General features: G+C 46.2%; 1 protein-coding gene across 1 annotated transcript in view; it reads right to left on the bottom strand.

Moving 5' to 3' along the window:
- The window catches only part of TMC3 (transmembrane channel like 3), a 43,977-nt gene that overhangs the window by 7,253 nt on the left and 22,361 nt on the right, over window positions 1–14,363 (bottom strand). The window contains exons 11-19 of the mRNA XM_065872062.1: window positions 12,964–13,073; window positions 10,184–10,262; window positions 8,173–8,418; window positions 7,193–7,321; window positions 6,830–6,897; window positions 4,910–5,038; window positions 2,821–2,931; window positions 1,465–1,590; window positions 761–839 (exon numbers count right to left, since the gene is read on the bottom strand). Of these exons, the coding sequence (XP_065728134.1) occupies window positions 761–839; window positions 1,465–1,590; window positions 2,821–2,931; window positions 4,910–5,038; window positions 6,830–6,897; window positions 7,193–7,321; window positions 8,173–8,418; window positions 10,184–10,262; window positions 12,964–13,073 (1,077 nt within the window). The remainder of the gene's footprint in view (window positions 1–760; window positions 840–1,464; window positions 1,591–2,820; window positions 2,932–4,909; window positions 5,039–6,829; window positions 6,898–7,192; window positions 7,322–8,172; window positions 8,419–10,183; window positions 10,263–12,963; window positions 13,074–14,363) is intronic.

Genomic DNA, 14,363 nt, shown 5'->3' with positions numbered 1-14,363 from the left:
GACATCGCAACTCGCCCTCCGTCTCCTGTTGCTGACGATCCTTCAGCTCTACCATCTCCCACCTCCTCTCCCTCCTCCAGTAACTCTTCTTGCCTGTTCACTCGATGCCAGCCCCTGGATGCCAGCTGTTGTACTGTGCTACTGTACTTTTCAAGGTACGGTACTGTAAGAGTCAAAATGTTTTCTTTATTTTTTGTGTTTTTTTATATATTATTTGTGTGAAAAGTATTATAAACCTATTCCAGTGCAGTACTATGTAGCTGATTGTGTTAGCTGGGGACCTAGGCGAACTTTGTTGGACTTACGACTGCACTCTCGGAGCGGAACTTGTTCGTACGTAAGGGGACTTACTGTAATGACAACCGGAATTTAAAAGATATGAAAAGGGTGGGTCTTTGGCTCCAAACAGTGTCTTTGGGCTCAGATGTCCAACTCGACGTGGGATTAGGGAGGGACCCTTTCTCCCCGCCCAGTCAGTGCAGCCAGCAGAAAAGCCCAGTACATTGCAAGCTTGGTGGCCACAGGAGGGGGAGTTGAAGTGCTGAGGGCATGAGCGAGGCTCATTCTGGCAATTGAGGGCCTGGGTATTCTTAGAAACAGCCCTGGGAGCTCCTGGCCGGGGAGGGGTGGCCTTGCACTCTAGCACGTGGCCAAGAGTCCCAGTAATTTGAAAATGTGACCTCACTGGTATTCCCTGGCCAGGGAAATCGGTCAGATGGTTGAAGCACATTCACGGTAGCAAAGGTTACGTAATACTTGCGTTTTGGATCTGCGTTCTGAGCTGGTGGTTGCTGAGCTTTAAGGATCTTGCGATGCTCTGAAGGTAATAGATGAGCATGCTAGGGCAGAACAGCACAGGGCGGTGAGCGTGCTTCATCCCCCTGGTCGGGCTTTTGTGTTCCCGGCCTCATGTGGGCTACCCACTGACCGCCCCACCACCCCCCGAGGACAAAAGGTATCAGTGAGTTTTCAGGCTGGCAAGTGCTGGGAAGGAGCTGCTTTCCTTTTCTCGCTCCTGAGTTTCAAAGCAAGCTCCGTTGACCTGGAATTCTGCACGGATGACAGCCGTAAGGAAGGAGTGAAGGCGGGAGAGGCATGTTACAGTGTATCGTGGTAGGAGTATTGGATCAACTACTTGATGTTATTCCCCCTTTAAGTTAAAACAGATGCAAGTTAGCTGCACTATAAAATTCCATGTTGAGATTAAACTTCTGGAAAATAAGATAATGATAATCACATTCAACCCCATGATCATGGCCACAGCGATCGCCGAAATGCTGTTGATGAATCAATCATGCTCTACCTCCCTGGCCCCTGTGTGATTCAGCATCCCTGCTCAGCTCATCAGGCTCCGTAAGTGACTTTTGAATGAACTCACTGAATTTATACAATTATTGGAAAGCAGCGCTTTCTTCTTGGCCAAACACGCAGGAGTCCCCCCAAAGCAGGCAGGAAAGTACTCACAAAAGAAGCAGCACAGCTGGCAGGATAACCACAGGGCTACTGATGTACCCAACCACAGAGCCAAACCACGCGGGAAAATCCTTCTCAATCGTTTCTGACACGATGTCATAAATTTTCTCTTGTCCGCTGTGAGAAAGAAAACCATAATTCCAGATTATATTGCTTTTGGCAGAAGGATCCTGCAAGCCATGAAAAAAAAAGAAAAAAGGCTAGCTAGCTAGAGTCCAATCCTCAAAGTCAGTTTCAAAGCTAAAGTATCTGATGAATGTGAAAGATACATAACATTCCTGAAATGATTTCATCTGAAGCAGTCATTTAATTAACATGTAGGCTTGAAGATGGGGTCAGTAACTACATGGTGTGTGGGTGTGTGTGTGTGTGTGTGTGTGTGTGTGTGTGTGTAATGTATACAAAGATAGACTCTAAATGTTACATATACGTTGTATCAAAACTCATTTAAAGCAGATGCTAGGTGAAGATAATTGAAGTGACTTCTGTCTTGATGCAGCTAGATAATGTAGAATCAAAAGTGACATGGAGGGCTTCCCTGGTGGCGCAGTGGTTGAGAGTCCGCCTGCCGATGCAGGGGACACGGGTTCGTGCCCCGGTCCGGGAGGATCCCACATGACGCGGAGCGGCTGGGCCCGTGAGCCATGGCCGCTGAGCCTGCGTGTCCGGAGCCTGTGCTCCGCAACGGGAGGGGCCACAGCAGTGAGAGGCCCGCGTATCACACACAAAAAAAAAATTAAAAAAAAAACTTCAGTCTTATCCAATCTCACGGCATCTCAAATAAAAACCATAGTCCAGGTCTTCCCTGGTGGCGCAGTGGTTGGGAGTCCACCTGCCGCTGCAGGGGACACGGGTTCGTGCCCCGGTCCGGGAAGATCCCACATGACGCGGAGCGGCTGAGCCCGTGAGCCATGGCCGCTGAGCCTGCGCGTCCGGAGCCTGTGCTCCACAACGGGAGAGGCCACAACAGTGAGAGGCCCGCGTCCCGCAAAAAAAAAAAAAAAAGAGAAAGTGACATGGACTATCTCTTAATAAAAGCTTTCTGAGTTCTGGAAGGGAAAGATTGACCAGGTAGAATTTCCTTCTAGCCTTGGAGCAATGCCGTTTCCATTTTGATTCGAAGTGGGCTGTATCTTTTAAAGGTGAGCACAGAGATGTTCATACTTGAGGGCAGCCTGCTTAGCAAGGAAAGGGAAATGGTCTTGGACTCAAAAGACATGAGTTTGAAGTTTTTCTCTGCTGTTGACCTGTTTTGTGAGCCAGAAGGAGAATCAGTTCAATGCAGGGGTCCTTCCTCTATAGCTGTCAGTAGCTCCAGGCAGAGTGGACTGAACTAAGAGAACTTACCTAAATGGCCCGCAATTTAGAGATGGCTTGTACCGGACAATAGCAAAAATGGTTGGCAGCATGCATAGGAAGAGCATAAAAAGGAGCATTGCCAGATAGAAGTTGTTGGATCTGTAAAGAAACCAAATGCCAGGCGCTGAGTTCACTCTCTGGCCAGCTGCCGATGATGTCCGTGCACCCCCTGCCCCGCCCGCGCCAAAACAAAACCGACACAGAAACTGTAGCCCTGACTCTTTGCAAACAGAAAAATCCTCCTCCCGTCACTGCCTAGGAAAGGGTCTGTTATAGGATCACAGGCAATTTAGCAAACTAGAAATGGATGCTCAAAGGGAATTCGTGGATCACCCAGCCCAACCTGTTCATCTATTAAACACTTGCTGAGCACCTGTCCACCTCAAACCAAGAGACGGGTGACCCCATGGCCATCACACAATAAATTTAATTCATGGAAAAATCTTAGCACCTTTGCCCCACCCAGCTGAGTCCTTACCTAGTGGTTCCCTGTCCTGTTCCCAGCCTTGAACTTGTCCCCTATGTCTGAGGATGGTTTGACTCTTTTGTTACGGTTCTTGACTCTCTTACTTGGATGTCTCTCTCAACCTCTTATCTGCTCTGCTCCTGGCTGCTCAGGGTGAATGGTCTGCCTGAGTAAGCCCTGGGCCCTGGGCCCTAAGCTGGTCTGAAAGCTCGGCTGCCCAGGCTTCCCCTGAGGGCAGCACAGGTCTGTTTGGTGTGCAAGGCCCTGTATATAGTCCTGAAATGAGAATGAATGGTCTGTTAACCTTGAGACTCTCATCCTGCATGCTCTCTATCTCTCTAATGAAATAGACTGGACTAGAAGAGAGCAGAAAATGTCAGGGCACATACAATGTGGTTAAGTAGGTGACTGTTAATTTGTGAAACCTTTCTCTATTTATATACACACATTCTCTTTATATATATGTAGAGACACACACACACATATATATACACTCAATATATGTGTGTATCCATTTATATGTACATGTTATGTATATTTATGTGTGTGTATATATGTATGCATGTATTTTTATATATAGGCATACATAGATGTCAATGAATATACACATTCATATATAAATTATATATAAAACATATATATGAATATATGCATCTACACTGGTCACTAGGTCAAAGATAAATACACTGTCATGCTCGTTATTGTCAAAAAGTTTGAAAGACACTGATACACACCCACATCAATAACTATTGTGTCAAAATAAAATAAATGAGTTCTAATCAAGGTGTTCAAAATGTGATATGAATTCACCAAAATGGCTAAAGTGAAAAATACAGAGAAGAACAAGTGTTGACAAGGTTGTGGGACAACTGGAACTGTCACATGATGCTGGTGCGAGTGGAAAGGGCGCCTCTGCTTTGGCAAAATAGTTGGTGCTCTCTACTAGAGGAGAACACATGCGTGGCCTGTGAGCCAGCAAGCGCAGTCCTAGGTATGTTCCCAACAAAGGACATGCGTGAGAATGTTCAAGGCAGTGTTATTCATTATAGCTAACCACAGGAGGACGGATAAAGAAATTGGGGAGGGGGGTGTCCTCAACGAGGTGATTCTCACAAGCACGATATTGAGAAGAAGACAGGAATAAAAGAGGTCATCCTGAGTGTGGTTCTATTTACATCAAGTAAAAAATGGTGTGGCGGGGCGGGGGGGGGACGAATTACGCTGTTAGAAGCTGGTAGCGACCGGCGTCGAGTACAAGGGGGCTTCTGGGTGCTGTTCTTGTTCTGTTTCTCCATCTGGGGGTTGGTTACAGAGTTGTGTTCAGTTTGTGAATATTCATCAAGCCGGATATTTGTGATGTGTGCCCTTTCTGGATGATTATTAAACTTCAGTAAAAAGTTGTAAAAGATGTGGCATGAGCTTAAGAAGAGTCATGATTCATTTGAGGGGTGGGGCATTGGCAATGGCTTCAGGGAGGAAAGGCAACTGGAGGGTGGACAAGATTTTGACAGGCAGGGAGATGGGGAGACCCCCTTGCTGGAGGTCACTCTGGCTAAGGCGAGTGTGGGTGATGTGAGTTCTCTCTGTGAAGCGGACTTGACGCTCACTGACCTGGAGGCTCGGAAGACTTGCTGGTGGGGCACGTTGCAGGTCAGCACGGCCCAGCTGCGGAGGTACATGAGCCCAATGAGTTTGAGGACGTTGAAGGCAGGGAGACATGGCGAGAAGAAGGCTCCCATCCTGAAACCACAATGGGAGGCCAGTTAGCGTCTGTTCTCCTCTGGTCTATCTTGGTTCTGAGAGCTTGAGAGTTAAACTCTGTGCTTAAAGAACTGAAGAAGCCCCTGGAGATCTGAGACCCCAACCTTCCACCTGCTGGAGATAAGACAAGTCACTTCTGCAAATGAGCAGGGAGCCTGTTTTAAAATATCCTCTTGGCACAAGGATGCTAAGTGTCTCCTGCCTCTTCACACTTAGCAAAGGAAACGCCCTCTTCTGGTCAAGAGGCAAATGGTGGATAACTGCGGTTTCGGGCAAGCTCTAGATTTTGCCTGTCTATGGGGTTGGTGGGGCTACGTTAATAAATTATTGACTTTCAGATTTGATCAACGTTATGTGGAACAGAGCTACTTTTGTTGGACCTTGTGCTAAGAATCCTCACGCATTTTGGCCCATTTAACCTTCTGAAACCATAAAAGGAGGGATAAATAGCCCACGTTTTTAGACATGAAATGTGGGTCTGGGAGAATTAGGTGATTTGCTCAGAGACTAATAAAAGGGTGACGCTATATCATCCAAACTGAGAGACCTTTGAGAGTGACAGACCTGGGATAACATCCCAGGAAAACAGAGGTATATCTACCCTGCAAATAAGGGCCAAAGATGGAATGAAACCCAGATCTTCTGACTTTAAGGCTAAATCTGCTTATCCTGGATGTTTATTCAATACAATACTTGTGAAGTTTGGATTTAGCAGCAGGAAAACAGATACAATGAGAGGTTTAATAAGTAAAACGCTTTTAAAAAAAAACTTGGTTTCTCACATCAGGCAAGACACTTAACTTCTCTTTTCCTCAGTTTCCTCATATTTAAAATGGAGAAAATAATACTAATTACCTCATAGGGTTTCTATAAAGATTAAACCAGTTATTACAGGTAAAAACGTGGCCGACATTCTGGCAAACATTAAGTAAATGTTTTGTATTATTTTTAATACTGTATTTGTGAAAATATTTTTCAAAATAAGTGGACTCTAAGAATACAGAATTTGAGTAAAGGGATATTACTTTATATTCCATTCCTCCTGCATTTTACTGAATGATTATGAAGAGAGATTGTGTCTTCTGAAGGTATGGGACACCCAGGTTCTTCTTCTTTTTCATCGTTTGCTTGTATTTTAACAAATAGCACTTTTTGTGGTCCAGTAGGGAAATCCAGAGATGGAGGGATGGTTAGGGAGCTCTCCGCCGTGTCCCCATGGACACACACTCCATGTCGATCAGATGATCCCTTTCAGCCTTTAGTATCTTTAGGAACATGATTGCCTTGGCTGGGGGTTGCCCGGGGTGAGCAGACCTCCCCTAGGATGGGTCTATCTTTCTGGGGGATAGTCGTGCACCTGGGTTCAATGTCCAAGTGAGAGTACGGAAGGAGAGTGGGTAGCTGAAGGCAGGCTCCCCAGCTGTGACACAGCCACTGATGGAAGTCCTCCTCGGGGGTCAGCAGCCTCTCCTCCTAGCCTCCCCACAATCCTCCCCAGCTTATTCTACTGGTTCTTGTGCAGTTTTGTTGGTTTTTCAGTGACCGATAGTGACCTAAAAAGGGGCTGTTTCCTTCCTCATTCCTTTCTGCAAAATGCTTAGAAAACCATTACTGAAATGACTATATATGTGAAATAGTTCAATTAGAAACTCTTTATGTCCTTTCTTGACTCTTATGACTGTGTTTTTTATGTCATGTCCCATCCAGACTTGGTAAATTAAATCTTAGCCCAGATTAGATGTAAACACAGCAGGAAGCTTTGCTACGTACCAAATCATTCCTTGGTTGTAGACTAAATGTAACACGTTCTCTGCTATTTTGAATTCCCCATATTCAGGCTACAAGAGAAAAGAACTTCTGCATTAAAAACGTTCCAAATTTCTTTGCATAAACCAGTTCATTATAGTCAAATACACAGAATTCTTTGCTCGCCTAGATACGTAGAGATCATTGTCTGTGAGGCCATCCCAGCAAATGGTAAATGTAAGAAAGAAATGGGAACTCAGCTTTGTACAGCCTTTCCCTCTTCCCTCACGTATTTTCTCTCAGCCATGTCAGTTTCCCAGCCTGGCCATCAGGAAAGGATGGATCTGGCCATACGAACTTCCCCGATGGACACGGCATCTTACTTACAAACTTGCTCTCCAGGTCCCAACACCAGTAGTCACTTAAGTACCGAACGAAAAGTCCTCGGAAGAAGTCTATGAGCAGAATGCTGGCCACAGTGAACAGCATGTCGATGATGGAGAGCTTCAGCATCTCCTGCAACACAAGGTGTCCTTGGATGCCACCACATCCTGCCCTTCCCACTGTCTACCTCTTCCTTGGGGTCCTCCCTTCTCTCTTCATTCCCATGGCTTGAGCCACCGGGCCCCCTCCAATGGCGACTTCATTTTTGGCACATAATAGCTGCTCAACAAATATTTGTTAATTTGAATTTTGATATCTGAGGCCAGCTTTACACAAAGCCAGGGGAAAAGTCTATGGTTCTGAGCCACAGGAGACTACTTGAGGTGTTATCATAGGATATAGTGAAGGTGAAAGGCAGAGGGGTTCAGAGCAGAGTTTGGAGCAGATGCCTGGGTTTAGGGATTCATTCTGCTTTTGTTTTTTTTTTTTTTTTTGATGTGGATCTTTTTTAAAGTATTTATTGAATCTGTTACAATATTGATTCTGTTTTACATTTTGTTTTTTTGGCGCGAGGCATGTGGGATCTTAGCTCCCCGAACAGGGCTCGAACCCTCATCCCCTGAATTGGAAGGCTAAGTCTTAACAACTGGACCACCAGGGAAGTCCCCTTCATTCTGCTTTTACTATCTGTGTTTTGGGGCAAGTTACTTAAACTCTAGTGCTTCAGTTTCCTCATCTCTGCTTCTAAGGATGATCATAAGATTCTAGACTAAGAACTTAGAACAGGGTCAAGCACATCGTTAATACTGCCTGAGTCCTTACACTGATTACGATAATTCATTTTGAGGCCTGGAAAATCCTAATCCCCCACTGAACTTTATGTTCCTTTTGTATAAAATAGAGATAATGACACTTCAGAGAGTCGCTAGAATTAAGTGATGAAATGGACACGGAAGGGCTTTATAAGGGAACGAGGGAGCCACCTGTCCAACGTATGTCTCCCAGCATTGGCCTTGCGGACTCTGGGTGGAAGCAGTGGTCTTGTTGGCCTCTGAGAGAGGCGAGCTGTAAGTCAGAACGTTGGCTTGTTCCAGGGCCCAAGTGCTGTTTCTCCTGAGCCCTATCCCAGGCCCAGGTGTGGACCACTTCTCTTCTCCAGGGGCTGCCCTGGTGACAAAGAAGATGGTAGAATCTATCCAATGACTTGTGCTATTGGGGGGAGCAGTTTCCTGTGGAGAGAGGGAAGGAAGAAGAAAAGGTTGTCCAGTTATGTGTAAATAAGAATCCATCATGAACACCAAGGATATCACTGCATTGCTTGGGAATAATCTCTTTTTCTTTATCTCTGTTTCTCTCTGTCTCCGACTCTCTGTCTCTCTCTCTCACTATCTCTAGCTTGGTTGATAGCGACTTGACTAGAGTTGGTCCAGTAATGAACATAGAGCTGTAATGAAGAGCATTGATTGGTCCCTAGTGAAGTGTCAGAGCCTGTCCTAGGTTACAGCATGTTGTATTTCTCATTCTCACAGGAGTGTCAGGTAAGAATGATTATTCCATGTTACAGATGAAGGGACTGAAGCTCAGCTAGCTGAAGTCAAACGCTCGAGGTCATGTCGCTCGTAAGTGGCAGGTAAGGACCCAGTCTACGCAACATCAAAGCCCTGATGCAGAACCATTTCTCCCTGTGGCCTCTTCTGTCTTCTGAGCAGCAGGATTTGATGCTAGGAAGGTATGGCTTGGGCAAACAACCCTAAAGCCTCCTACCATTTTGGGATAACCTCACAGGTGGGGCAGGTTTAAAATGACCTCCAAAACTACCCTAGGCTGGGATGGTGGGGCCTGCTCTGAACTGCTCTCCATAAGATATTTATTTTCTCCTGATTTTCTAAGTGAAAATTAGTCCCATGGTCTGCCATTCTCCTGGGATCATTTACGATAGCTGTTGATAACCTTTCCTGATGGAATTCCAGGAAAGAGTGTCAAGAGACCCATTCCGGCTGGAATGGTTCTCATTCCAGCCCTGTCACTGACGAGCCATAAATTCTGGCCTCAGTTTCTTTATCTTAGAAATGAGACCAAATTTCCTATCCTTGGCTGAGAGGGCCAAGAGTGAACTGATGTTTGAACACGATGAACAAAGTGCAAATACTAGCAGTGATATTGACAACACTGACGATGACTCTGCATCTGTGTGTGTGTATATGTGTGTATGTGCCTATATGTGTATGTGTGTATGTGTATATATGTGTGTATGTGCGTGTGTTTGTGTGTATGTGTATATATGTGTGTATGTGCGTGTGTTTGTGTATGTGTGTATATGCGTGTCTGTGTGTATATATGTGTATATGTGTGTGTGTTTGTGTGTGTGTATATGCCTATATGTGTATGTGTGTATGTGTATATATGTGTGTATGTGCGTGTGTTTGTGTATGTGTGTATATGTGTGTCTGTGTGTATATATGTGTATATGTGTGTGTGTTTGTGTGTGTATATGCCTATATGTGTATGTGTGTATGTGTATATATGTGTGTATGTGCGTGTGTTTGTGTATGTGTGTTTGTGTATGTGTGTATATGCGTGTCTGTGTGTATATATGTGTATATGTGTGTGTGTTTGTGTGTGTGTATATGCCTATATGTGTATGTGTGTATGTGTATATATGTGTGTATGTGCGTGTGTTTGTGTATGTGTGTATGTGTATATATGTGTGTATGTGCGTGTTTGTGTATGTGTGTATATGTATATATGTGTGTATGTGCGTGTTTGTGTATGTGTGTATATGCGTGTCTGTGTGTATATATGTGTATATGTGTGTGTGTTTGTGTGTGTGTATATGCCTATATGTGTATGTGTGTATGTGTATATATGTGTGTATGTGCGTGTGTTTGTGTATGTGTGTATGTGTATATATGTGTGTATGTGCGCGTGTGTCTGTGCGTGTGGTGTGGGGGGGGCAGTGGTCGGCTGGGCACGTCCCCAGGACGGAGCACTCACCTCAGTGCTCATGCTGTTAACTTTGTCCAAGAGGGCGATGATCAGACTGTAGAGGTTTCCCAGGTACAGCACAAGGACCCTGAAAGCCACAAGCCCACCTTGAATGACCAGACCACCACTCCATGGTTCTAGACTGACCACAATTTGGGAGTGACCACCATGTTCTGGCTAAGACAGTTGCTGGTGGCCACACTTGGTTTCCTTCAGAATCAGACTGTGGGCATTAAAACAAAATACAGAATTCCAGAATCTACACTGTTTCGAGAGGTCTGGATGGGGTCCGGGAATCCTTTTATCTCCTTACCAGGTGATTCCACTATAGCCGATCTCTGGATCAGTATTTCAGAACCGCTGGGACAGCAGACAGTGTGTGAGCTCAGGAAGCGGGGCTCTGAAGTGTAGTGTGAATTATCCACGTCCTGTCATGTCTTCTGGTTTATAAAGTGATTTTCCAGGCATTATCTCATTTGAGTCTCGCCTGTGAGGTCCATATTATTATAACCCCCACTTAAGGGACAAGGGTATTGAACATGGGGAGGCCTTAAGTCACCTGCTCGGGTTCACACAGTTAAAAAGAGGCAGGTGAGATTTCAGGATCTCAGTGGTCTGGTTCTGAAATACAGGCTGAACCTGTCAGACGGGCTGAATCAGTGAGGGGCTGTGGGCACGTCTACACCTGCTCACAGGTGGGCAACCTTGAGCAGATGGCACCTGCCCGCAGCAGCCTCTATGAGCCAGTGATCCAAGACTTGATGCCTGTTTCCCCGGAGTTGGAAGGCTCTGGGAAACACGTCGTGGAGTTTCCCCAGGCTGCAGCCTTGGGTATTAACAGAAACATGTCTGGGAAAATGAGATGAGAAAGGAAAATGGCAGGTTTACAAATCTCTCACAGGACAGTGGTTGGCACTTGAAGAATCATGAAGCCAGTGCCAGTTGGTGAAAAAGAGAAAAAGCAGATTTAACATGAGGGAAAGACTCCAGATTGGAACTTTGAGTCGCCCATCCCCACAGGCCTTCATCTCCTCAGGTGTAGAGTTTACCACCTGTGGCCACCAGTGTGCAGGAGTGAGCAGGGAAACAGGGGCTGGGACACCTCCGGGGGCATCATTCTGACTCATCTTGGCTTTCCCTGTGCACTGTGGAGGGATTCCCTTCAGCCTCCCTTTCTATCTCTGTCTTCACCTAACACAGGGCAGGACCCTCAGAGTCAACTTGGCACTTGTTGGCTGAAGGAAGGACCGAGAGAATTTAACCTTCTGCCGTCTTCGTATCGCACGGCTCTGGTTCTCACTGTGCCCTGAATAAAAGGTAGCTTCGTCTGCTGGTGAGTTAGTGGAACTAAAGTAATATATCCTACTCTTATTTCTAGACTTAGCCTGAATTCATCAGGGGCAAGTCTCTTGAAGCCTCTGTTTCTCTAGTTTTGAACGAGAATAACGAGGCCATTCTGTATAATAGGACCGCTGTTAGACCAAATGCAATCACAGAATTGATCCTCCCCAGTGCCTGCCGTGAGGGAGTTGCTGAGGACGGCACTTCTCTCTCCTAGGTCAACAGAGGAGGTGCCGAGCAGAGCACAGAGACCAGGGTTCAAGCCTGGGGAGCTGGGAGTCTCTTCCAGAGCTACCCTGGGTGAGGGGCTTCCACACACCCCTTGATCTTTTGAGTGATGCCCTTCTATCTCTGAAATGACAGTTGGACTTCAAGATCGTGGCAAACTCCAGCCTTTTAGCCAAACCCTACCCTCTTCTATTTTTGTAATAAAGTTGCAGGGAACTCGGCCACACCCTTTGGATGACGTATTGTCTGTGGCTGCTTTTGTGCTACCACCTCAGAGTTGAGCCACAGAGACCGTGTGACCCACACAACCAAAAATATTTACTACTTGGTCCTTTATGGAAAACATTTGCCGACTCCTGAATGACAGCCATCCTTCCCAAAGTGATCTGTGGGAAATTTGTTCTGTGGAATGTGATCGAGCATTACAAGAGAAAGTAGACCCGGGAGGGATGGGAGGTAAATCAGCGGGGCTCGGACAGTGCCACCCTCTGAGACAGTCACCCTAACAGAGATGGGGATTTTTCGGGAAGACAGTGATGATGCCAGCGCTAGAGAAGAAGTGTGGTTTCAGGGGGCTGGCCCCTCTGACCTCCCCCTCCCCCGCCCCTACTCCCCGCCTGCTGTGCTCACATCTGCATTAACCACCTGTATTCACACCCACTGACCATCCCAGCACAGCCCTGATGCTCGAGGCTCCCTGACATATTCACAAGAACCGCTTTGAGTCTACGCCTTGGGGAATTATTAGCAAAGCGTGACGTTCATCTCACATCTGGAAAGACAGCATGGGTCTCTCACCTCTCACGGTCAGTCCGCTGAGGGACCCAACGTGAGCAATACATGGCACACTGTCCATCATCTTCTTGGTCCTCTTTCTCTTGTATCTGCTTCTTCTGCCTGTTCTCCCCCTCCCCCTCCCTCTCTCTCACCTCCTCTTCCTCCTCTTGTTCTCATCACCACCTTTTCACCCGTTTCTTCTGTCCTGTCCTCCCGGTCCATCCTCTCCAGCCCCCTCCTCTCTCGCTGCTTCCTCTTCCCCCTTCTTCCCACCATTCTCTCCTGTGATATCCTGCTTTTCTTGAAATGGAGCCATAGGGGATGTCCAGTGCTAAGTTTTGGGGGGAACAAAGCAAGCCCTGGCTCCCGACGGACTGAGTTCCCACAGTGGGTGGCCGGACGGGTAACCCACAACAAGCCATTTCCCAGCGGGGTGGCGGTACCTTGCCAGCTGGAAGCGCAGTGTGGTCCGTGGGTGATACATCTCCAAGGCGGCGATGAGGTCAAAAGCTGATGGTGCCAGCATGGTGACGAGGGACACCACCACGCTCACCTACCAAGAGAGGGTGTGCCCCACTGAGCTCCTCGGGGACCCGCATCCCAGCCTCCCTCACCTCATAGTTGGTCTGTAGCCTAATGTTTGGTCGGGGAGGCGGGTATTCGGAGGGTCATGCAGTTCTTACATGGAAAACCTCCCCCACATCTTGGCTAATTAGCTGTTTTCAAAAGGCCACTTTGCCATGGGTTTATCCCTTCTAGGAACACTCCTTAATCTGAAGACACTCGTACAGGCCTTTTGAGATTTACTGGTGTTTCTGCCACCTTCTCCAATTACCACCTCATTCTATTTCTACTTCCCTTACCTTGGATGGAAGAAGGAAATAACCGTAACTGTTAAGAATAGAAAAGGGAAGGCTAAGAGGTAATTTAATATTCTTTCTGCACATGGAAGATTAATTATCTAGAGAATTATGCCTGGCTCTTGTTTCTCTGGACTTACGTACTTTCTCTGCAAATGAAAAAGGAGGCTTAGCTGGTACACAAGAGGTGTGAGCTAAAGGAAGAAATAATTTCTGAATTTACCTTTGAAATATCTATCTACACACAAGCCCATATTTATCAATATATAACCCACTTAATTGACATAAAACATGAAGAGGTATAGAAAGAGATTACCTAATGCAGTCTCAGATTTTGAAAAATTATTGTACATTGAGGATAAATTGATAACTATCACCTGGCCTGCCCACTTTGTTTTTTAAATCCCAAGGATGGTAATCATTTTCATACAAGTGGTCTGAGAGGTAGCATTTGTGCTATTTCTACCACTCAAATCTTTACAGGTAAATTGAGCCAAGTGTTCAGGACAAGAGTCTTGCAATAAATATTAAGAATTATAAAATTGTTTATAACCTTCCTCTTGGTAATTTTCTATTCATGAGAATATTCCCATAAATGGAGGGGAAAAGAGCGTTTTAAAAACTAAGCCATCCAGGGCTTCCCTGGTGGCGCAGTGGTTGAAAGTCCGCCTGCCAATGCAGGAGACACAGGTTCGCGCCCCGGTCCGGGAAGATCCCACATGCCGCGGAGCGGCTGGGCCCGTGAGCCATAGCCGCTGAGCCTGCGCGTCCGGAGCCTGTGCTCCGCAACGGGAGAGGCCACAACAGTGAGAGGTCTGCGTATCGCCAAAAAAAAAAAAAGAAAAAGAAAAAAAGAAGCCATTGGTGTGGGGCTGTTTGGGAAGGATTATTTGTGATTTAGAAATATGGAAAGCACCTAAATGTTCAATAATCCCCACATGGTCAACTTTGACACATGCAATGAAAGACGGTGCAGTTGCCAA

Source organism: Phocoena phocoena, chromosome 2 (genome assembly GCF_963924675.1).
Source record: "Phocoena phocoena chromosome 2, mPhoPho1.1, whole genome shotgun sequence".
Lineage (NCBI taxonomy): Eukaryota > Metazoa > Chordata > Mammalia > Artiodactyla > Phocoenidae > Phocoena > Phocoena phocoena.
Note: the sequence above shows the minus strand (reverse complement) of the source record. Positions and strands in the feature narration are given on the sequence as shown.